This window comes from Phascolarctos cinereus, unplaced genomic scaffold (genome assembly GCF_003287225.1).
Source record: "Phascolarctos cinereus isolate Bilbo 61053 unplaced genomic scaffold, phaCin_HiC Scaffold_5;HRSCAF=322, whole genome shotgun sequence".
Classification (NCBI taxonomy): domain Eukaryota; kingdom Metazoa; phylum Chordata; class Mammalia; order Diprotodontia; family Phascolarctidae; genus Phascolarctos; species Phascolarctos cinereus.
In genome coordinates, this window is record NW_027555958.1 from 427,114,097 (window position 1) to 427,138,905 (window position 24,809).

The 24,809-nt window shown below is 40.9% G+C and overlaps 1 protein-coding gene across 2 annotated transcripts in view; it reads right to left on the reverse strand.

Moving 5' to 3' along the window:
• Positions 1-14,798: 14,798 nt before the first annotated feature.
• The window catches only part of ATF6 (activating transcription factor 6), a 222,015-nt gene continuing 212,004 nt past the window's right edge, over positions 14,799-24,809 (reverse strand). For both annotated transcript variants that reach the window (XM_020988633.2, XM_020988632.2), the window contains one exon: positions 14,799-20,584. In XM_020988633.2, coding sequence (XP_020844292.1) covers positions 20,376-20,584 — 209 coding nt within the window. In that variant the 3' untranslated portion in view covers positions 14,799-20,375. The remainder of the gene's footprint in view (positions 20,585-24,809) is intronic.

Below are 24,809 nucleotides of genomic sequence, written 5' to 3' on the forward strand. Positions count from 1 at the left end.
CTCTCATCTCCAGCTGCCTGTTGCACATTTCAAACCGGATGTCTTGTAAGTTTCTTAAAGCCAACATGTCAAAAATGGAACTCATTATCTTTCTTAACATTTACGTTTCATTGTATTTTTATGTATTTTGTTAAATATTTCTCAATCATGTTTTAAAATTCTGCTGGCCTCACTTGGAAATGTTATAGGCTGCAGGCTGTGGGCTACCCTCTGAACTAGAAAACCCTTAGATGAATAAAAAAGCATTTATTAAGTGCTTACTATGTGCCAGGCACTGTGCCAAGTATTGGGGCTACAAAGACAGGCAAGCAAAACAGTCCCTGCCTTTAGGGGAAGACAACACAGCCAGGGGAGTGGTAGCCAGGGCAGAAGTACTCTGGACAGGAACCTCAGAAGGAATGGTGAACAGAGTCATGGGGAAATTGATTGACTTGTCCTTCCCAGGTATGGTCATGCTGACCTGAGTACTGTTCTCAAAGCTAGAATGGAACAGCTCCAAAGGAGGTGCCTTTGGCATCATGGCACACAGATGCCTGGGGAGTGGTGGGGAGAGTATTTACCAATCAGAGGCTAGGCAAAGTTCAGAGCCTAGGACCTTCATTTACTGAGAGGGGTGCAGATTGGAATGCAGATAGTATAGCATGAAGACGGTCAAGTCCCTTCTCCCCCTAAACCTATGGATCCTCATGATAAGCCTCAGCTTCTTTCCTGTGCAAAATGTGGTCATCCATCAGAGTACTTGCCTTGCAGCTTATCATGAGGACCCAATCAAATGCTCATATAAAAAATAGAGTGTTCCACTAAATGGTTCAAACTGCTTTGATTTGGGACTCTCAAATGGAACTGTTGTCTTTCAAATCACCCCTGGTATTCTCTTGTTATCATGTCATGGTGTTCTTCCTTTGATTTATTTGTTTGTTTGTTCAGAAAATTCTGACCTTAACAAACTCTAAAACAAGAATTTCCACGTACAGAAGAGAAGAGGAAAAGAGAATTGTACATGAAACTGGATCTCTATTATTCACAGCTTGCTTTTTGTTTTTAAAAATATCATAAATTCAAGAAGTAACTTTCTTTTTTCTTTCAATTTATATATTTTAATAGTGTTTTATTTTATCCAATTACACGGAAAGACAATTTTTAACATTCAGTTTTTAAAAAATTTTGAATTCCAAATTATCTCCCTCCCTCCCTTATCTTCCCCCTTCAGTAAGACAGATAGTAAGTAATTTGATATAGATTACATATGTGCAATCATGTAAAACCCATTTCCATATTAGTTATATTATGAAAGAAGAAACAGTTTGTAAAAAAAAACATAAAAAAATAAAGTGAAAATAATATACTTGGATCTGTATTCAGACTCTGATGGAATCTGATGAAGTCTAAATGAAACTGATGGTTCTAATGGTTCTTTCTCTGGATATGGATAGCATTTTCCATCATGAGTCTTTTGGAATTGTTTTAGATCATTGTATTGCTGAGAAGAGCTAAGTCAATCATAGCTGATCATTGCACAATGTTGCTGTTACCACGTACAATGTTTTCTTGGTTTTGCTCACCTCATTTTGCACTGGTTCATGTAAGCCTTGCTAGGTTTTTCTTATGGCACAGTAGTATTCCAGTGCATTCATATACCACAACTTGTTCAACCATTCCCCAATTGATGGGCATCCCTTCAATTTCCAATTCTTTGCCACCAGAAAGAGTTGCTACAAATATTTTTGTACAGGTAAGTTATTTTCCCTTTTTTATGATCTCTTTGGGATACAGACCTAGTAATGCTATTGCTGAATCAAAGAGTATTCACAGTTTGATTGCTCTTTGGGGACAGTTCCAAATTGTTCTCCAGAATGGTTGGATCAGTTCACAACTCTACCAACAATGCATTAATGTCCCAATTTTCCTGCATCCTCTACAACATTGATCATTTTTCTTTTCCACCAGCCAATTTGATACATGTGAGGTGATACCTCAGGGCTGTTTTAATTTGTATTTCTCTAATAATAGTGATATAGAACATTTTTTCATATGACTATAGATAGTTTTGATTTCTTCATTTGAAAACTGCCTGTTCATGTCCTTTGACCATTTATCAGTTGGGGAATGACTTGTATTCTTGTAAATTTGATTCAGTTCTCTATATATTTGAGAAATGAGAACTTAATCAGAAATAAACAAGTAACTTTTGAAGCCATCCTGCTTGTCTGTGACTCTTTCTGGCTTTCTTTCTGTGATCTAAGCACTAAAAAAAAATACTGTAATGACCCTCTTTCATTATTATTTTTATAATTGACTACTGTTATGACAACAATAATAATAATTGACATTTATGTAGCTTTAATGTTATAAAGTATCTTACATCCAGCATATGGAAAAGCGGTGAATGAAGGCAGTCCTTGATTACAGTGGGGATTTTCTGAAGACAACTTGATAATATATGATCTAATATTAATCACAATACAATAGTGGGTCATTGTTAATTGCTGATCAAATTGAAGTTCTTCCTTCAGCTTGGTGAGATTACAGGGCATCTGTCTTCATTTATTGTTTTGCTGATTATCTAGCTTTAAGAAAGAGATGGAGAAAATGTAACTAACATAGATTAGATTTAAAGGTGTGTCTTAAGCACATTTTTTTTCTTTTGGAGGGAAGAGCTGGTTTGTTAAACATTTACTAGCACACCTCTGCCTTTGCCTTTTCCCTTACATACCTCTTCAACAGCATAACTGGGGGAGGGGGGCAGTTCTTCACTTCACCCCACCCCCACCTCAAGCAGTAGAAGTGACTTGTGGCAGAAGCACATCAACATAGGAGATATTTATTTGCAGTCTAAGAGGAGAATTACAGGCCATTATATCCTTTTGTGTAGAGAAGGCGGGAAATTTGAATGCCCTAGACATGATCTAGCCTTTTACCATACAAAGGAGATTTCTAGGACAGAACCAACTATGAGAATTATCGTGTGGGTAACTCTAAATTCCAGAGTTATTGAGCTCAAAAATTCCGGTAGTGCATCTTCTGGAGGTAGAAGATTTCCTAATGTATTCTGCTCCTTTGAGAAAGAAGAGGTGATCCATATGGTTCCTTTACAGGGTTCTGTTTGTATTGTAAAGCCAGATAAAGGTTTCTGCTTTCTTTAAAAAAAACATTAACAGTTTGCTAGCCCAGAAGATGAGTTAAGTTAGAAATTGGTGAAGACTATAGGACGGAGCAGAGCAGCTGATATCATTATTTATTAGAGGGCCTTGAGACTACAACCAGTGTGCAGAGCACCAAAACATAGGTGACTCTGTAGAACTGCAGCTTTGAAGACATGAGTTACCTTCTCCTCACGTTCCCTACAGGTCTGCCTCTCTACTTGCACACTCTATATGTGACCATTCTCCCTGCTGATGCCAGGATCTTCAGTCAAGTGACAGAGCTCTGTTAAGAACTCTCAGAGTGCCAGGAATATACAAGAGAGTAGACTGGTGGATGGAAAGCCACTTCATATTAGGCAGTAGAAAGATGGAGCAACTTCTCCTGGAGAGTGGTCTTGCAAAGATAATGTATCACAATCGCTTATTGCCTATTGGGGAATTAGATGGACTCCTTAATGCGAAGGAGGAAAATTGTTCTCTAGTCAGCTGAGTAAACTAGATAATAATCTTAGAAGATGGTGACTCATATGATAGAGAAATGGAGTATTGCTAGAGTGTCAATCTATCCTAGATTCAGAGAGATCTCTGTTCAGATGAAAAAAAAAAGATGAGCCTAGAAACAGCCTTTTTTCTTGCTTTATAATCAAGTTGTGGAAAAACAGAGGATATAGAGGCAGCTAAGTGGCACAGTGGATAGAGTTTGGGACTTTGGAGTCAGGAAGAACTGAGTTTGAATCCTACCTCAGACATTTACTAGCTGCATGAATCCAGATAGGTCACTTGATCTCTCTAAGCATCAGTTTCCTTGTCTGTAAATGGGGATGATAACAATAATGATAATAGCACCTATCTTCCAGGGTAGTTGTGAGAATCAAATGGGATATTTGCAATATACTTTGTAAATTTTATAAAAATGCTAGCTACAGGGCATCTAGGTGGTGCAGTGGATAGAGCACCGGCCCTGGAGTCAGAAGGACCTGAGTTCAAATCTGGCCTCAGACCGAACACTTGACACTTACTAGCTGTGTGACCATGGGCAAGTCACTTAACCCCAATTGCCTACAAAAATGCTAGTTATTAAAGAGAACCTTTAGAGTCAGACAACAGTATCATCCCTGAGCCACCTATAAGCCCAGGAATAGCACTGAGGGTCAGGACATGGGAGATGCTAACAGGCAGCCTAGACCAGTGGCAGCATCCTTCTTGACTAATACTGCAGTTGGGGGGGGGTGGAGTGGGAGAGGAACCTAGGAAAGAGTATACCTGCAGAGGCCAGAGGCAGTAACAGTCAGCCTGGACCAAATATAACTGTGCTGGACTATAGGCTCATGGGTCTAAGAGGCATAGAACCACAGATTTAGAGTTGGAGAAACTAGAAACCATCAAGTCCAACTCTTCTACTTTAGAGGTGAGGAATTTAAGGCCCAGGCAAATGAAGGGAAATCTGCTCAAGGTCACATGGTAGTTAATCAGCTGAGAAAGAGTTTGTATCCACATGCTATGAAGGGTATAATCAAGAGAATCTCCTGTTTGCTGCACTGGGACATAGACATGGAGTTACACGTGTGCCCTGACACCTTTCCATGGGACATGTGCCCTGTACCCTTACTGAAAGACACTGCTTTGCCTTCTCCTTTCTGGTGATTGTGTTCAAGGTGATGGTGACTGAGCCAGGAAGATCCACTGACTCTTAAAAGAAAAGCTCAGCCTCTTTTGGGAAGCATCTCTTAACTTCTCTGTCTTTGACTTGTAGCAAGAGAGTGAAGAAGAAGAGGGATCTAGAGGGGATTCCTTTCTCCTGCTCCTAACCCAGCATCCCAAGAGAGCCTGAGTCTCTGGTTGCTGTCTACTGCTTTCTGTTTTCTTCTCTGAGCTTATGTCAGATACCACTGATCCTGAGAAACGGATGTTTCCATCACCTGCCTCATGGGTAGCTGAGTTTTGAGTCCAAGATTTGGGCATCTGCACCTTCTTGAAGAAATCAAACCAACAGAATCATGCTGGCTTGCAGATCTGGAAGGTGGGAGCTGCCCGGTCAGTGAAGACCCAAGGTAAATTTGCTCTATTGAGCAGTTACAGTTATTTCGGTCATTCTGGGAGAACATAATGGGTGGGATGAGTTGTTTCATGGTTTGTTTGTTTGTTTTTTGTATATGTTTGTGTGTGCTTTTGAGTCATTTATGTTTTAAGCATTTTCTGTGATGGAAGAAATAAACCATTGTACTATGGCTGATGGGCAGCTAAGTGGCACAGTGGATAGAGTGCCAGGCCTGGAGTCAGGAAGACTCAACTCCAAGTTCAAATCCGGCCTCAGACACTAACTAGTTGTGTGACTCATGAGCTGGAAAAGAAAATGGCAAACCACTCCAATATCTTTGCCAAGAAAACCCCAAATGGGGGTCATGAAGAGTCAGACATGACTGAAATGATTCAACAACAACAAACTATGGGTGATATTTATGGCTGATGTTGTATATCGAGTATCTTTTCTAGAAAACTCTTGTTATACACACTTTGGGAGAACCCTGGGCATAAGGAAATAGGCATTTATGTAGTTTCTACTATGTACATGGTAACTTGCTAACTACTTTTTATAAATACTGGCTTATTTGATCCTCACAACAATCCTTTTAAATACAAAGGTTTGTGTCAAGGGCTGCCTTTCAATAGATTACAGTGATGGAACTGCTGTGTGTGAAATCCAAATCCCTAAGTTATACCTAAGCCCATCAGTTTTACCTTTGTACCATCTCTTGAATATGCTCCCTTCTCTCCTCTGACGTTGCCACCAAGTGCAGGCACTCATCACCTCAGCCTGAATTATTGCAATAACCAGCTAGTCAGTCTGCCTGGGTCACCTCTCTGTGCTCTAATCAGTCCACCAGTCAGCCACTAAATTCCCTAAAGTGCAAATCTGAACATATCACCCCCACTCTAGCCCTCCCCCAACTCAATAAATTCCAATGGCTCCCTGTCCCTCCAGGATCAAATATAAAATGTTCTGTTTGGCATTTAAAGCCCTTTATAAGCTAGTCTCCTTCTACCTTCCCAATCTTCTTACAATTTACTCTCCAATACTTACTCTTCAATCCAGTGACACTGGCCTGCTGGCCCCTAGCTGTTTCGCAAACAAGACAGTCTATCTGTCAACTCTGGACATTTTCTCTGACTGTCCTCTGTGCCTGGAATGTTGTCCCTCCTCTGCCCTCTGGTTTCCTTTAAGTCCCAACTAAAATCCCACCTTCTACAGGAAGTCTTCCATAACTTCTTTTTAATTCCAGTGTTTCCCCTCTTTTACTTATTTCCTATTTATCCTATACGTAGCTTGCTTTGTATATATTTGCTTACATGTCATCTCCCTCATTAGACTGTAAATTCCTTGAGGGCAGAGACTGTCCTTTGCCTTTTTTTGTATCTCCAGCACTTAACACAATGCCTGGCACGTAATAAGTGCTCAATAAATAGTTATTTATTGGTTGGCAGGAACATCTTCTGTCTTTTCGAATATACCGATTTTTTCTCTTACCTTCTGCTGAGTCCGGCAGCCAGAGACTTGGATTCTTTTTCTTTCTTCTTCTGCACACCAGGCCCATCTCCTTGTCTTTCTTTCTCTCTCTTCCTTTCCAGGAATGTGCCCTTGCATGGAAAGTTCCATCTCCCTGACTATTTTCATACACTTCCCCAGTTCTAACATCTCAAAGGAATGTCTGACCTCATCGCTGTGAGTGTCTCTAACATTTTTCTTTGCTCCCATCCCCCTGCTACTTTCTATCCCAGCCGTTATTTCAGCCACCAAGCTGGACTAATTTTACAAATGCATTTTTCGCTTGCCCCTGTGTCCCCTCCTCAACTCTGAACTTCCGGGGTCAGGTTGTTCCACCGATGCCAGACACTGAATTTGATTCTAGTCCCACAAGGGCTCCTTCCTTCTGTCATGAAGGAAGATAAATGCTATAGACAACCCCCACTGAGCCAGAGATTGGGACAGGCTCGTCAGGGCTGTGAAGGAGGCAAATTAGCAAATGCTGTGGTCACAAAAGACATAGGTTCTTTTGGGTGCCCTGCGTAGGGCTATCATTCTGTACTAATTTGATTTCAGATACTATTGTGAAGCATCTGCTACTGTGGAGAAATATATAACTAGCATTTTGGGCACCTGGGGCGACACCAATCACACCTGGACAAGTGGCATGAGACACCCTCAAGATGACGAGGGGGATAGAGCGCTGGGCATCAAGTCAGGAAGACTCATCTTCCTGAGTTTAAATCCAGCCTCGGACACTTAGTAGTGGTATAATCCTGGGCAAGTCATTTAACCCTGTTTGCCTCAGTTCCTATCTGTAAAATGAGCTGGAGAAGGAAATGGCAAACCACTCCAGTAATTCTGCCAAGAAAACTCCAGATGGGGCCATGAAGAGTTGGAAACGACTGAACAACAACATTAGCTTCCTATTTTAACTATTTTTTCTTGCTACTTAGGTATTAATTTCTGTTGTTTCTGTACTGAAGGAATGTAAATGCTCTTGATCCATTCTCAATTCTGTTCCCTGTGGCAAAGCCCCAGTCACCCCACCCAAGTTATGCCTCTGGCAGGAAAAGAGGAAAATGGATTCTGAGCCAGGGAGTTGCCTGCTGGGTATAGCTAACTCCTGCCACTGCTGAAAAGCTTTCTTTTTCTATAGTGTCTACAGATAACCTCCCGACTGCAGTTCCCTAGGATGCCAGACTTCAAATGTTTATAGATCCAGGGCTGACACATAATGCCTCTTAGACTCTGAAGCTCCTGGATTCCATTCTCCTGCTTCTAAGAATCCCTGTCTCCCTCCATCATTGACTTTGGAGCCTTGCTAATGGCCTGTGCTCCAGACGACCTCTTCTAATCTTCAAGCCTTCCTTGACTTTGCATCCCTCTCAAGTAGGCAATGACTTCTTCCCTCTTGAACTTCACTTAGCACATTGCAATTTTACATAATAGTTATCTATATGTTCCACATTACCCCAACTACACTATGAGCTCCATGAAGAAAGTGATAATGTCTTTTCTGATAGGGCACTGCCCATAGTAAGCGCTTAACAGAAGATAACCCAAGTTGAGTGGCTTCCACAATCTGACTCCCATCTATCTTTCCAGCATTATTTCATATTACTCCCCTTTTTTTCCACTTGCCATTCCGGTCAAGCTAGTCTGCTTGAACATGAACATGCGCCTACATGTTTCCCTCGTGGGAATTTTCCATCTCCTGCCCCTGTATCTTTGCATAGATGTTCCCCTATGCCTGAAATGCATTCCCTCCTCACCTCTACTGCATAATATCCCTTATTTTTGTTGTTGTTCTATTGTGTATGACTCTTCATGACCTCAATGGGGTCTTCTTGGCAGAGACACTGGAGCGGCTTGCCATTTCCTCCTCCAGCTCATTTTACAAATGAGGAAACTAGGTTAAGTGACTTGCCCAGGGTCACACAGCTAGTAAGAGTCTGAGGCTGGATTTGAACTCGGGAAGATGTGTCTTCCCAACTCCAGGCCCAGCACTTTATCAGCTGCACCACCTCACTGCCCCATTGCCTAGGATGCATTGCTTCCTCCTTTCTGCCTCATAGAATCCTTAGCTACCTTCAAAAGCACAGCTCAGGAATCACCTCCTAGATGAGGACTTTGCTAATCCTCCCAGTTTTTACTGTTTTGTTCCTCTTGAAATTACTTCTTGTGACTTTGTATATATTTTGTATTTATTTAATTGTGCATATTATATTCCTTCTTTCCCTCCAGTGGAAATGTAAACTCCTTGAAAATAGAGGGATTACTTTTTATTCAGGAAGATTCTCTGACAATCTGAGCCATCCCAAGGTGGAATGGGCTACCTCTAGAGGCAGTAGGTTCCTCCTTGTTGGATGTCTTCAAGCAAAGGCTGGATTTCCACTTGCCAGGTAGATCTTGTTCAAGTTTAGGTTGGGCTGGATGGCCCCTGAGCCTCCTTCCCACCCTGAGATTCATGGAAACACAGAATTAGAGATTTGGAAGGGATCTTAGCTGCTTTTTGGTCCAACCCATACACCCAAAGGAATGCCTGCTATAACATCCCTGAGGAGTAGACCCATGAAGACCTTTGAGGGAGACGCTCAACCACCTCGAGTCAGTCCATTCTACTTCTGGACACCTTCGATTGCTGGCAAGTTATTTTGTTTTGTTTTGTTTTGTTTTTTCCTGATGGTAGGTCTAAATTGACCTTTCTACAACTTCCATCCATCACCCTTAGTTCTGCCCTTTGGGGATAAACAGAAAAGTCTAATTCCCTTTTCCAGATGGCAGTGCTTGGAATACTTACAGATGCCTTTAGTCTTTTATCTTGCCTGGTTCTTTTTTTTTAAATTATTTTTATTTTTTATTTTTTAACATGTGTTTTTAAAACTCTGGGTTACAAATTTTCTCCCTCCCTCCCTCTGCATCCACCCTCATTGAAAAGGCAAGCACCTCAATACAGGTTATAGATGTGTAGTCATGTAAAACACTTCCATAGTAATCATGCTGTGAAAAACTAAGTATATTTCCCTTCATCCTATCTTACCCCCCATTTATTCCATTCTCTCTTTTGACCCTGTCCCTCTTCAGAAGTGTTTGCTTCTGATTATCCCCTCCCCCAATCTGCCCTCCCTTCTATCAACCCCTTGCTCTCTTGTCCCCTTGCCCCCTTATTTTCCTGTAGGGTAAGATAGATTTCCATACCCCATTGTGTATGTTATTCCCTCCTTAAGCCAAATACTATGAGAATAAGATTCACTCATTCTCTCTCACCTTCCCCCATTTCCCCTCCACTGTAAAAGCCTTTTCTTGTCTGTTTCATCTGAGATAATTTACCCCATTCTACTTCTCCCTTTCTCCTTCTCCCAGTATAATCCTCTCTCACCCCTTAATTTTATTTTCTAGATATCACCCCTTCATCTTCAACTCACCCTGTGCCATCTGCCTGTCTGCCTGCCTGTCTGTCTGTCTGTCTGTCTGTCTATCTATCTATCTATCTATCTATCTATCTATCTATCTATCTATCTATCTATCTATCTATCCATACATATAATTTTTTCCCTCCCACTATGCTAATACTGACAAAGGACTCATAAATTACAAATATCATCTTTCCATACAGGAATATAAACAGTTCAACCTTAATAAGTCTCTTATGATTTTTCTTTCCTGTTTACCTCTTCCATGTTTCACTTGAGTCTTATATTTGAAAGTCAAATTTCATTGAATGACCATTTTTTACCCTAAAGGATTGCACTCAGTTTTGCTGGGTAGGTGATTCTTGGCTGTAATCCTATCTCCTTTGCCCTCAGGAATATCATACTCCATACCCTCCAGTCCCTTTATGTAGAAGCTGCTAAATCTTGTGTTATCCTGATTGTGTTTTCACAATACTTGAATTGTTTCTTTCGGGCTGCCTGCAATATTTTCTCCTTGACCTGGGAATTCTGGAATTTGGCTACAATATTTCTAGGAGTTTTCCTTTTGGGATCTCTTTCAGGAGGTGATTGGTGGATTCTTTTAATTTCTATTTTGTCCTCTGGTTCTAAAATATCAGGGCAATTTTCCTTGATAACTTCTTGAAAGATGATGTCTAGGCTCTTTTTTGGATCATGGCTTTCAGATAGTCCAATAATATTTAAGTTCTCTCTCCTGGATCTATTTTCCTGGTCAGTTGTTTTTCCAATGAGATATTTCACATTCTCTTCTATTTTTTTCATTCTTTTGGATTAGTTTTACAGGGCTTTGATTTCTCATATAGTTGCTAGCTTCCATTGCTCCATTCTAATTTTTAAGGAAGTATTTTCTTCAGTAAGCTTTTGGACTTCCTTTTCCATTTGGCCAATTTTTCTTTTTAGGGCATTCTTCTCCTCATTGGCTTTTTGGACCTCTTTTGCCATTTGGGTTAGCCTATTTTTTAAGGTGTTATTTTCTTCAGTATTTTTTTTTGGGTCTCCTTTAGCATCACTCTCAGTTTTTCCTCTACTTCTCTTACTTGCTTCTCAAAATCCTTTTTGAGCTCTTCCATGGCCTGGGACCAATTCATATTTTTCTTGGAGTCTTTGGATATAGGAGCTTTGGCTTCATTGTCTTCTGGTTGTATGTTTTGATCTTCTTTGCCACCAAAGTAAGATAATATAGTCTGACTCTTTTTGTGCTGCTTGCTCATGATCCTGGCCAATTACTTGAGTTATAAATTCTTTGTTAAGGTAGGGGTCTGTTTACAGTGTGGAGAATGTACTGTCCCAAGCTTCAGGGGTTTTGTGCAGCTGTTTTCAGAGATACTTCTAGGGACCTGAGGGGGGAGGAGCCAAGATGACAGAGTCAAAGCCATGACTTGCTTGAGCTCTTCCCCAAATCCCTCCAAATACCTATAAAAAATGGCTCTAAACAAACTCCAAAGCAGCAGAACCCACAACAAGACAAAGTGAAACAAATTTCCAGCCCAAGACAACCTGGATGGTTGATCAGAAAGGTATATCACACCAGGCTGGTAGAAGAGCGCAATTCGGCATGGGTGTGCAGGCCGCAGCCACCCTGGAGCAGGCCTCAGAGGACTGAATCGCAGGCAGCTGTGGTGGTTTCCAGACTTCTCAACCCATGAACGCCAAAGACAACTTAGAAGGTCAGTGGGAAAAGTCTGTTTCTGCAGTGAGAAAGAAGCGTGGGGTTCCAGCCCCACTGCCTGAGCTCGGCCCCTGGGGCGGCGGCTGCCTCCTGAGCTTCTGGCACACAGACTGAGGGGGAATTGAGTGGGTGATCAGAGGCGGATTGCAGGGATCTCTCTGCTGGTGCAGGATTCTCTTGCTTTGCCTGTGCTTAGATCTCGGTCACAGTTCTGGGTGGTGGTCCTGGGGCAAGGAGAAGTGCTGGCTTGGTGGAGCTTGTAGTGGCTGTGGACAGGAAATCCTCCTCACAGTTCTGAGGCAGGTAAGAGTTCTTGTGGTCACTCATAGAGCGGAGCACAGGACAGGAAAGGAGTACACACCTTGCCCTTGATCATAGCACTTTGGAAGAACTGCCCAGTTCTTTCTAATGATCTTCGTATGTCATGGATTCAAGACCTATCAACATCCTTGTTGCCCTCCTCTGGAGACTCTTCAGCTTGTCTCTTGCTTTTTTAAACCATTGTGCCCAGAATCGAACAAGACGCTCCAGACGAGGTCTGGCAAAGGCCAAGTAGGTGGGACTATCATCTTTGTGGAAGCTTCCTGGAAGCTATGACACTCTCAGTGTAGCCAAAGATTGCATTAGCCTTTTTTGTCTGCCACATCACAGTGCTGACATATTGAACTTGTAGCCCACTAAAACACCCAGATCTTTTTCAGACCAATGGCTGCCTATCCATACATCTCCCATGTTGTACTTGTGAAGTTGACTTTTTTCTCCCAAATGTAAGACCACATTTATCCCTATTGAATTTTCAGCTTAGTGTTCTAACCTAGGGGTAGGCAAACTACAGCCCAGGGATAACTTCAGTGAATTAAGAATGGCTTTTGCATTTGTAAGTATGATAAAACTTTATTCTAAAACATTAAAGAAAAAATAATCTTACTTGAGGGCAGGTCCCCTAGACTTAAGATTGCTCACCCCTGCTGTAGCCTGCCAAATTCCTTTCAGATGCTAACTCTGTCATTCAGTATGTTCACTATCTCTCCCAGTTTTTTTTTTACCATCTACAAATTTGATGAGCATACCATCTATGTCTTTGTCCAAGTTATTAACAAAAATGTTAAACAGCACAGATCACTGTGTACTCTTTTAGAGACTTGCTATGTGGACATTGAACTACTCTTTGAGTCCAGTCATTCAACCTGAATTTGAACTAAATTTACCTGATTTTATCATCTAATCCATATCTATCTTCTTCTCCACAGGGGCCATTGCCAGGCATCTTGACTTATGTCTTGCTACTGGATTCTGATTACTGTGGAGGAGTAAAGTGATGACCTTGCACAGCTCTCACTTCAATTCAATTCACCCACAAGTCAAGACATCATCCTTCTAATGTCAATGGTCCTCCTCAAGAATGAAGGACGAACAACATCTTCTCCACAATTATAGGAGATATTTTATCAAAAGCTTTTCTAAAATCTAGTTATACTCTATCTGCAGCATTCTCCTCATCAACTAGTTGAGACAAAAAAAAAAGTCTTGTCAAAAGAGGAAACAAGGTTAGTAAAAGCATCACTTGGTCTTGAAGAACAGCCTGGCTCTTTGTAATCATCACTTCCCTTTCACCAATCAAGACTTCAATTGCCCTCCCCCCCCAATTGAAATCAAGTTCACTGGCCTGCAGTTTGTAGACTGTTCTCTTGCCGTTCCTATGGCACCTTTCCCATCTTCCATGATCTTATAAATATCACTGAGGATGGCTCAATAATCACATCTGCCAGTACAGCTTTTTTTTTTTTTTAAAGAGACTAAAGGTTTTAGCCTCTCTCTGTCCATGTGGCCTAAATGAAGATGACTATGAAGACATTCCAAATTGCCCTTGGGTCATAGAGACAGTGCTAGGGAATTGCTGGGAACAGCCTGGCTAGATAGTAATAATCCTGCAGCAGGCATGGGAGGTGCTGTTTCTGCTGCATTGTCTTTTTGAGGTTTCAAGACTTGGAGTAGGCAACACATGGTTCTGCCACATGTGACTTCCTCACAGAGCTAGGAATCACAGTAATGAAATAAAACCAGAGCTCCTGGGATGGAATGCATCATTCTGTGCCTTGGGGCCAACAACAAATTGTGTAGACATGTTCTACAGAGATGACAATGACATGCCTTGGCTGTTAGCATGACCTTGCCAACCTTACACACTACTGAGAACTTCTTTGTCCCTGCGTGGCCTAGCTTCTTCCAGTGACCAGAATTCTCACCCTATTCTAAGGGAAAATGGGCTATGAGGATCAGTGAAAGTAACGTTATTCAAATGGTTTTGTTTTTTTTCCTAACCAACCCTTTGCTACCATCAAACTTATGCCATTAATTTAATTCAATAAACATCAATTAGGTGCTTATTACAGGAAAGGTGCTTGCAGGGTGATGAAGGTGAAGTAAGATTTCTTTGCCCTTAGGAGCTAATAATTCCTAATAATGATAATGGATAATGTGTGATAGTAGTAAAGGGTTGAGTCTGTGAGCACCTCTACGTGGTCGTTGAACAAAGCTTTGATCACGGTGTCCTGCTTAGTACGGGTCTGTAATACACTCCACACTTTTCAGCTTCACATACTTGCTGCTAGGATTCAGAAGTCTGAGGGTGGCTTGAGGTCCTAAGCTGTGCCCTAGCCCACTGTCCCAGGCCACCATTTTGGCCAACACACTGGCCACTCCCAGAGGTGCAGTCATTCCCAACCAGGCCGCAGACCCCCCTCCCTAGTCCTGGCCTTAGTTCCACAGGCAACCTTTGTCCCTTGTTCTTTATATAAGTTTCCATCTTTGATAAAATAGCTTTTCAACTTAACTAGGCCTCATAATGGAAAATTTTACTTAACCAGGAAAAAAAAATAATTTTATCCAAATAGCAACAGGCCACAAAACCATCTCACATTTCTTTTTTCATCTCCAGCCATTTAATACTGAGTATTTCTTTATTTTGGACCCTCTACTTATTTCTACATAAAGATAAAAACAAAGCATGAAAGTTAAAAATTCTTTATTTCAAAGAACAGGTATAGCATTATAAAGACTTGTTGGAAAGCATTAAATACATATCTTCTGTCATTTTTTCCTTTGTGAACTGTGATCCCACATAAATATCAAAGGAGAAATGGTATCTTCCCTTTCCCCCTGGCCTTATGTTTAATGCCAATGCTTAATTCAGCAAGTATGGGTATGACCCTAAAGATATGATCCTGGTGAGACAACATCTCTTACAAACCCTCAGGTCTATCTCCCAGGAAGAGGTGGTTCATCTCCTCAACTGTCAGATGAAACAGGGGACGTAGGCCAACTGGAGCTACCAGTGTGGTGAGAATGAGAAACCAGCATTCCTATATTCAAGATTGCATGGTAGTTTCCAACTGTGGGGGAATCCATTGCTTGGTTTCATTCTGCACAAACACTAAGGGGAAATCACAAATTCATAAATTCACCACAGGTAACATTAGTGAATATTTAGAAAATAAGAACAGGCTTGTTTCTCATCAGGAAACTGACTCAAACACCTTTTAAAAATCAAGCTCAGTTCCTAGAAGGGGAGCAAATTCTGAAAAAATATAATCAACTGGAGATGATCACCTGAATATTTGACCAAAACCAATAAATTAGCGAGTTATCTCTGTGCTGACACTTCTATTTTTAGTCAACTGTTTTGTTTAACTGATGCCAAAAGTGATAAATTAGGTCACGTTTATTCTTATGATCTTAAACCTACTTTTCTTAAAAAATACACACAAACCTCTTTTGAGGTATGAATGCGAATAAACAAACCATTAGTTGATGAGCAAACATTTGCTACTTTGACAGATCTCAAACGCAGCATATACATTACATATAATGATGAATTGCCATGAGATATTTTTGTTATTCTCTTCAAAAATGGATGGGACTGTTTTTGCTCGGTGACAAGATAGCAGACAGAGCCATATAAAATCTAGTCACCCCAAATCTTCCTAATTTGCAATGCATACTTCTCTTAGGATATGACAGCATCATCCCTTATTTCCTTGGAGCTGTGTTTAAAACAAAACTAAACTAAAACACAAAACCTAAACCCTGCGATTTTTTTCCCCCTCATTGGCAATTAAAAGTTGGAACTCCAGTCTCTCTCCAATGTCTCCATCTCTAATCACTCTTTCATGCTTTTTAAGCAAAAGCTATACTTGGCCCCCATAACAGCAAATGCTTTTCTTTGCCCCGATTTTTTTTAAACAAAACAATTACAGGCTGAGGCAAATGACAATCCTGATCCTTGCTGTTGCCAAATGTTAGTCTACTTTAGGTAAACAGACTACAGGCTATCTACTGCAAAGGAACAAAACGGGGGTGGGGGGGCGCAACACAGAAATGAATGTTGTTGCATTATGACAGCAATGGGTCAGAAAGAATGAGTATTTTACTGAAATAGTTTAATAACAAGTTTAACTCCTATGAATACAGCTAACATCTTATTCTGTTGAAGGAAGCCTGTGTCAGGCCCTTCTAAATGCAGAATAAGGTGCTCATGGGTGGAGAGATTTCATGATATCACACAGGAGAAAAGGGTATTCCATCTGTATACTGCTTCCTTTACTCCATCTCCAATAACAGAAAATTGGATACTTCCAAAGTCAGTTATGAAGAAAGAGATCTCTTGGTATAGATCTATCAGGAATATGTTGAAAACCTTTCCATGCAGTGCTGGGAAGGTCAAACATGGAGTACAGGCCTGGTTACCATGGCAGACGCTTGTCAAATTTCATTATTTCAATTTAGTGCAATGACAGGAATCAGAAAACGGCATGTAAGGGAAGACCTTGACACAAATCTAGTTTTAATGAGCTTAAGTACCATAGGAAAGGAGTTTAAAACATCAAATTCCCCACCTTTTGTCTATAGGTATACATGTACAGGGGAGGAGGAGTCAAACAAATATCATTTTTTAATGACAGTGTGTCTCTAATAAAATACATTGAAAATCAGCCTGGATCCAAAGTTCTTTGTCTGTTTCCAAGTAATTTTTGTTCTGAACACTGAAGGATGACTCATAATATTGCTGCATTTGATTTCAAACACCTTTTGTATTTTTTTACTAAAGTGAAAAATGAAGTAGGCCAGTGGAACGTGGAGCTGGTTAGTAATCACCAAAAGACAGCAGAAGATGTTCTTGGAGCTCTGGAATCCCTACAGAGTTTTTCATTGCAATTGAAGAGCCACTCTCAACACAACTCCCCCCCCCCCCCAGCTCCAACCTTTCAGAATGCAAACACTTGAACAAATAATCTGTTTGCTGAGAAAGGACTGGCCCTTTCTCAAACTGCTAGTTTTGGAAAGGAGCTATTTGAAACTAAGGTGCTACCTCAGGTTGGACACGTATGCACTTTTAAACACAGCCCAGCCCATTTCCAGGCCTGATGCAGAATGCATTAACCCAGTCATGGGAGAAACTGCTCAAAGTCCCTTCATCACCTGATTCAGTTGTCAGTGTGATGGAACATCTGTTTTACTTTTATTCAGTCTAAACTGTGCAGAGAAATCCTTCACTTCAAAGTTTCCATTGTCTGCTTCCATTGCCAGCCAGCAGAGTGCTCTTGGCTAAAAGGCATATAGCAAGGTCACACAACGTGCGCAAGTTATGTCTTACAGGGGTCTCTTAAGCATCTCTTAAGCAGGCCTTAGAAAACTCACTAAAAGAACTTGAAAAAAAAAGGTAACATTGCACACACTCCTGCCACACTGCTCAGATGGTGATGCTGGGGTCTGGTTTCATTCACTCACATAGTTATTTTTCATTTCCTGAACAGAAATGAGTGCCAGTCATCTTGTCTCATAAGGACACACAAATATCCAAAGGGAAACCACTATCATACAACAGACTTAAGTAGTTTAAGAAAGAGGTGAAGAGATCTGGGGGTAATCTGAAGGTGGTCTTTCAAATTCCTCCAAAAAAAGTTTTGGGGGTATACATTTTTGGCAGTCATGCTATGACTCAGGAGCTCATCTGGAGGGGTTCAGGTCATGAAGAGCTGATGGCAATAAGGCAAATGGACAGAGAGACTGTGAGATTGGACTGTGCTTCCTACCATTGTCAGTAATTCGCACAGCACAGGTATTCAGAGCTACCTGTTTACAGCCTCTACACGTCCATCACCTTATTGTCACAAAGTTGTGGCTGACCTCTGGGTATGAACCACCTAGGCTAGGGCTCAGGTCATGAGCTGGGGAAATCATCTGATGAATTGGGACAGTGACCCCAAGAAAAACTAGATAAGTCACACAGAGATGGAATCACAGCTTTGGGCCAGAAAAAAAGAAGCCCATTCAGTCCATTCAGTGAATGGTTTCTTGCCAGAATTAGAGATCAGTGAAAAGAGATGGAAGATTTTGATAGGTCCTGTCTGGACTGCGCAGAGCACAAAGTGTTTTATTACAAAAACTAATGACAGAGTCATCTAACTTCAAATCCTTCAGAGAATTACAGCATGGAAATTTCTAATCCACCTCCTCATAGTTATCAAAACTAGAGGCAATCTGAATTAGAGAGCTCACACACAGAGACATAAAGAAGATGTGCCAGAATAAGAATGTTCTTGAGGTGATCAGTGTAAGATTTCAGGCTTATATAGCATATGCTTTCTCCCATCATCAAAGTACACAGTATTCAACAAGGAACACACAGGGCTTTTCCATATTTACCGGCCTGACAAATATGCAGAGATTGAAAGAGTATTCAGTAAGAAACTGGGTTGTCCTGATTTAAAGTGGTTAGGAATATAAAGAATAAAAAGGTTAACCAATGCTTAAAGTCTCAAAATTCCTTCTTGGTACATGTATTTCTTTTCCAGGGAAGTTAGGCTGATTTCCCATAGTGATCATCTAACTTCAGGGGAATGGCATTTGCTTAGAGAGAGGCCTTGCTTTGCAGAGGGCTAGAAATATTAGCAAGACTTCAAAATCTTGAGTTCAACCCAATTTCACAAATATAAAGATAACACCACAAATAGAAAAATAAGCATTAAGGGCTGATGGAATTTCTGTTTTTCCTTTCCTTTCGAGGAGGAAGAAGAATGTATTGGGATGGCATAAGAGGAATGGGATAAAATAACAAAGAAAAACTGAATCTGCGAGCCAGCAAATGTTTAATCCATGTTGAGGTTAATGAAGGGTCTAGAAAATGCCATAAGAAAAGCTAGAGGAAGATAACTGTTTTAAGTAATTGGAATCAGAACTATATGTCAAAGAAAAACAAATCTACATGGTCTGGGAGGCACAATGTGCACAATGTTCCTTTTCACCTTCAAAATTTACTGGAACACAGTTCAAGTGGAATGCAAGTGAAATCAGTAGTCATTTTTAGGGAAGTAAAAAAATCCAACTCTGTCATGGTCTCCTCCATGATGAATATGGAAACTGTTGCTACATTTGTGAAACAGACTTCCCTAGCAAGTACCTCTGCTTTTCCTGAAGTGAGCAAACGATTTATTAGTTTTCAGAAGAAACAGCTTCTGGCTTGCCTAGTTATGAGCCACACTGATACTTATCACTTGAATCTGCTATCAGTGCAACACTCAGAAAGAACACCCCTCTTCCCCCCACCCCAATCTTTCCCAAAAAATACAATGAGGTATTTTTCTGCAGGCGTTGAGGATCTGTATAAGATATCATTGAAGAGAAGACCAGAGCACATGCAAACACTCCCTGTGAATTAATTTAATGAAGTTATATGAAAGCTAAGTTTTTATTTCAAAGAGTGCCCCAAAATATTTTCACAGCTTTAACAACTTTTATTACTTTAGCTATTTCTTCCTCCATTCTTCACATTAAACTTTCCTGTAGTTCTCTCATTTTCTAATTATTAGTGAGACAACAGAAATTTCATTCTCTCAAATCAGCATGTTTTCTGTTTCCCACCACATCACCGATGCAGCATTAGGCAGCTTTTAAGCGTAGCATCAGACTTATTAAGAGGTGGATGTGAACAACAAATTCGATCAAGGTTAAATGTCACCAAGTGAGGGCTCTTCCACCTAACCTTAAGCAAGGTCGTTCTGAGTGTTTTTAATACAATTTAGTAGTAGCTGAGTACTTTCAGCTGTTGGGTTTTGAAACCTGCCATTTGGATAAATACCAGCCCCAAGTTTCATAAAAACAAATTAAAAAATTAGATCTGCCTGGACACTCTGGCCTCCAAGCTTTGTTTTCACCTGAAATAAAAATCACTTTGCTACATCACGTGTAGCAACACTGGGCAATGCCTCAGGGAGGGATGGGAAAGGAAGCTGATGTGAAACACAAGATAAGGACTGAATGGCAAGACCAATCCAGAAAGTACAGAAGATCTCAGAAGGGGAACACTGGAGGACCCAAGGATCGAGGTTGTGTCCACTTGAGAAAAAACCCTAGCACCACCTGTGTGATAGTAAGACTGCTGGAAAACAAAAATGTTCCTCCTTTGCTGCAGACACTGAATTACATCACTGGGCAATACTAAACTGCCTGTCCACAATGCACTTGTCTGGTCTGGCTGAGTTCTAGACTCAGGTGTGAAAGTCTGTGGCAGCAGGCACAGCAGCGGCCTACTGCAAGGACTCAGTGATTGCACTGACAACGTGGGCTCTTGCCTCCGGGGTGGCTGGTGGAGAGCCAAAGTAGCTAGTCTGATTCCTCTGATGATCTCTGAGGTAGGGAGGAACAGCAGAACTCTTGATGTGGAGGATTCTGGTGTCCATCACTTCACAGTCGATCTGCATCATCACTTCATAATCTTGCCCATTGATTACATTCTCTGCAGGGAAGAAAGAATGAAGAAGATAGTTATTGGAACTCTTAATTTTGTGATGAGTTTACAGCACCAAGGATGTAAATGAACTGAAAAGGGAAAAACTTATGAAACATATCCTCATGGGTATGGAGGAATTTCACCAGCTATTGACATTTAACCTTATCATTAACACACCACCACAGCTGCAACTCATAACCACTCCACAATTTCAATTTCTCCAAGTGCTTCATTGGCACAGTTAAGGGACAGTGCCACAGCCAAATTTAATACACGCTGTTTCTGCTCCCAGACATTATTGTAAATGGGACACAGAATGGTATCGAAGAAAAAATACTGCTCTTGGGATGACCATTTCCCACCTACTTGACCTTCTGGATTTCATGCTCTGCACATACTTGTCTTTCTGCAAGATGAAATGAACCATGAAACTCATACTTCCTCAGCACCCTCTGTCCCTGGGGCCCAATTCTTCCTCTGACTGTAAAGGGTGGCTGGACACTGCAGGGCTCCTCCCTAATCCTCTACCATTTCAGGAGGTCACTTGGGAATTCATCTCATCATTTCCCACCCAGCTGACCTCCTGAATTTCATCTGCAGGATGAAAACATTCATGAAATGCACACCTCTTCTGGCCCCCTGGGCTGAGTAACCTTCCCTTCCTTTCAGCTTCTTTTTATGCAATGTCTTCTTCCTTTAGATGGTGAGCTCCTGGAGGGCAGAGACTGTCTTATGCCTTTCTTTGTTTCCCCAGGGCTTAGCGCAGTGCCTGGCACAGACCAGGTGCTCACATTTATTGAGCCACGGTCTGATTGAACCAGAGGGTTCTGGCTTGATTCCCAGCTCTGGCTCTATCAGCAAATCACTGATGTTCTGTGAATCTTCATCTCCTCATCATCATAGAGGGGGTAATACTATCTGTACTGCCTATCTCACAGTGTTTTTGCGACAATGCTTTGTAAATCTTAAAAGATTTACGGATATCTGAGTTATCCATATAATTATTTATTTTCATATTAATTTCTATATATTCATATTAATTTTTACACATTATATTTTATCATAACACCATATTATTATTATTTAATAAAAATTACTGTTACTAATTTAATAAAATAATGATTTATATTAATTTTATTTTATTTATATTAATTATTTATAATTATCTCAAGTATCCAGTGACTCCCTACTTCTTACTAAATAAAAGTTAACATCCTCCTTCTGAAGTTCAAAGCCTTCCATCAGCTAGGCTCATCCTGGACCTTTCCAGACTTCTGTTCTATTATTCCTTTACATGCACTCTATGCTCAAGCACAACTAAAGTACTTTCTGTCCTCTGAGCACAGCCTGCACTCTGTACCTTGCTCATAGCTTCTTAGTATAATGTCCACCACACTAACAGTTGCCTAGTATAACGCCCCTTCCCCTTCTTCACTTGTCTAACTTCTGTCTACCTTATAAAGCCCAACTCATATGCTCTCTTCTCCACGAAGCCTTCCCTGTTCTCCCAGGTCAGTAACAATCTTTCCTCTTCAAACCCATTTGCTTTGCCCCTCTGTACACACACACACACACACACACACACACACACACACACACACACACACACAGAGATGGTTTCTGTCATTGTTTGCTGAAATACAAGAGTTTATGAAGAGAAATATGGGAAAATCAGGCTGGAACTGGGATTTGGAGGTCCTTGAATACTTGGACTTCATTTGGTATGTAATGGCAAGATACACAATTAGAACAATAAGGAGAAAGGGGGATCTTGAAGGAAGTGTGGAAATGGAAAGCGTCTACCTCAGAAAAAACTCAAAAGCAACAGAAGTAACAACTGTCTGGAAGATCAGTATAACATGTGAGTGAGAAAAAGAGCCCTTTGTTGTGATCTCATGGCTTCTTATTCATTAGTAAAATTTCTCCTTTCATCAGAACACTTCCAATTATGAATAATAAAGATATGGCAATAACTAAAGGAGCAATGACAGCTTCAAGGCATCTGCCAGACAATTTAGTCTCCTTCCTGGAGCTATAGCTTCCCTTCTTGAATGAACAATGTTCTAATCTAGAATTCTTAATTCCAGCTTCAAAGGTTCTGAGTTCATTTTCACATCTGGCATCAAGGTGGGGAGGGGGAAAGGTGTTACAGGATTTTAAGATGAAAACAAAAGATTATTTCCAAAACTTAAGATATCCAGGTGGAAAGTTCTATCATGTAGGGAATAGTAGGAAATTCCCTTTTCTTTCCTGATCTTAAAAATATATATATATTTGGGAGCCAAGATGGCAGAGCAGCCATGTAGTCAAGCTCCTGTCCACAAAACTCTTTCAACCAGACCTAGAAAATGCACTAGACTGAATTCTGATGGGGAAATCCTGCAAAAGTCATAGGGAGTCCTTTGTCTAGCCCAGTTAGGCCTAGGGAGACAGACAGGGAGGTCTGTGGACACTAGGGATGGAGTTGAGCCAGGAGCACGATAAAGCACTCCTACGCAGGGAAAGGCTGTGCACCAGGGCAAGAGGACTTCTCAGATACATACATACTGGGCACCACCAGACCTGCACTGGTACCCTGACAGGGACAGATGCAAACTGCTAACTTTGTCACCTACTACCCAATTCTAGGTCACAGATCCAGGGTAGCCTGAAAGGGAATCTGGGCCAGAGGTGTACTGGGGGTGTGTGAGAAATGAGGAAGTTCAGAAGCAAGCAGCAGAGATGTGGGTCAGATCATAGGAGCTGAGCAGGATCTCAGTTCCAATATCTAGTCTAGCCTGCAGCCTTCCAGGGTAGGACTCCCAGACCAAAGAGAAGTCTGCAGTTATGAGCCAGTAAAACTTCCCAGCTGGCTGACAGGAACTGAGTCCAGCAGGATTCTCCTGCTGCTTTAACCAAAAACTGAGGTCAGGAACTTGCAGTGCTCTGAACGGAGGGACAGCAATCAGACTTTGCCCCGGATCAGACCACTCTGGCAGCATGGAAAACCTGCACATCTCCAGACTGTCCCTGAGATTCTGGAATAAAACAACACTCAATACCACCCAAAAAAAAGCAGCAACAGGACCATCCCAGACCTTTCTTTCAGAAGTGTGGCAGAGCCAAGTCCAAAGTCAGGAAACAGGCTGGAAGGATGGGTAAACAAAAAAGAACCCCACCATAATGACGTATAATGGTGGCAGGAATGCTTGAGATACAAAAGCAGAAAAAAGTGATTCAAAACACCTACAAGCAATGCCTCAGACTAAAATACAGCTTGGGTGAAAACTCAACTAGAATTCCTGGAAGAAATGGAGTAAGAATTTCAAAGCTAAAAATGATTTTATAAATTAAATGAGAACACTTGAGAAAAAAATTAGAAAAGAAATGAGAGCTATGGAAGGAGGAACTGGAAAGGGACTGATTGGAACAAGAGGTACAAAACTTTGTCCAAGCAACAAACTCCCTGAAAATTAGAATGGGCCAAATAGAAGTCAGTGACTCCATGAGACAAGAAATATTAAAACAAAGTCAAAAGACATTAAAAAAATGGAACATAAGATAACTTATAGCAAAAATAAGTGACTCAGAAAACAGATCTGAAAACCGTGACCAAAAAGCCCAGCCCAGACAACACATTTCAAGTGTTCTTAAAAGAAAACTGCCCAGATCTTAGAACCAAAAGGTAAAGTGAAAACAGAAAGAATCCACAAGTCATTTCCTGGAAAAACAAACAAATAAACAAAATGAAAACTCCCAGCAACATCATAGCCAAAATCCAGAGCTTCCAGGTCAAAGAAAAAAATGCTGCAAGCAGCCAGAAATGATGAATTCTTGTAAGGAGGATCACACACAATTTAGCTGCGACCACTATAAAGGAGTAGAGAACTTAGAATATGATATTCTAGAAGGCAAAGAATATGAGCTTTTAGTAAAGAATAATTTCCCAGGCAAAACTGAACACAGTCTCACAATGGAAAAAACAGACCTTGAATTAAATGGAGGACTAGCTGTGGAGAAACTGCTAAGTTCAAACACTGAAGTTAAATGAAACACAAAAAGGTATATATGAATAATCATATGGACGAAGTGGGATCAATTTATCACATTCAAATATAGGGAGACGTGTCCTCTTTGAGTTCTATCACCACTGGGATTCACAGTGGGAGTTAAATTGGACAACACCAAGGAGTAGTTCTGTTTGTCTTGATGATCTTAAGAGAAAAATGGAAAGAAATGGGAAGAGGAATAC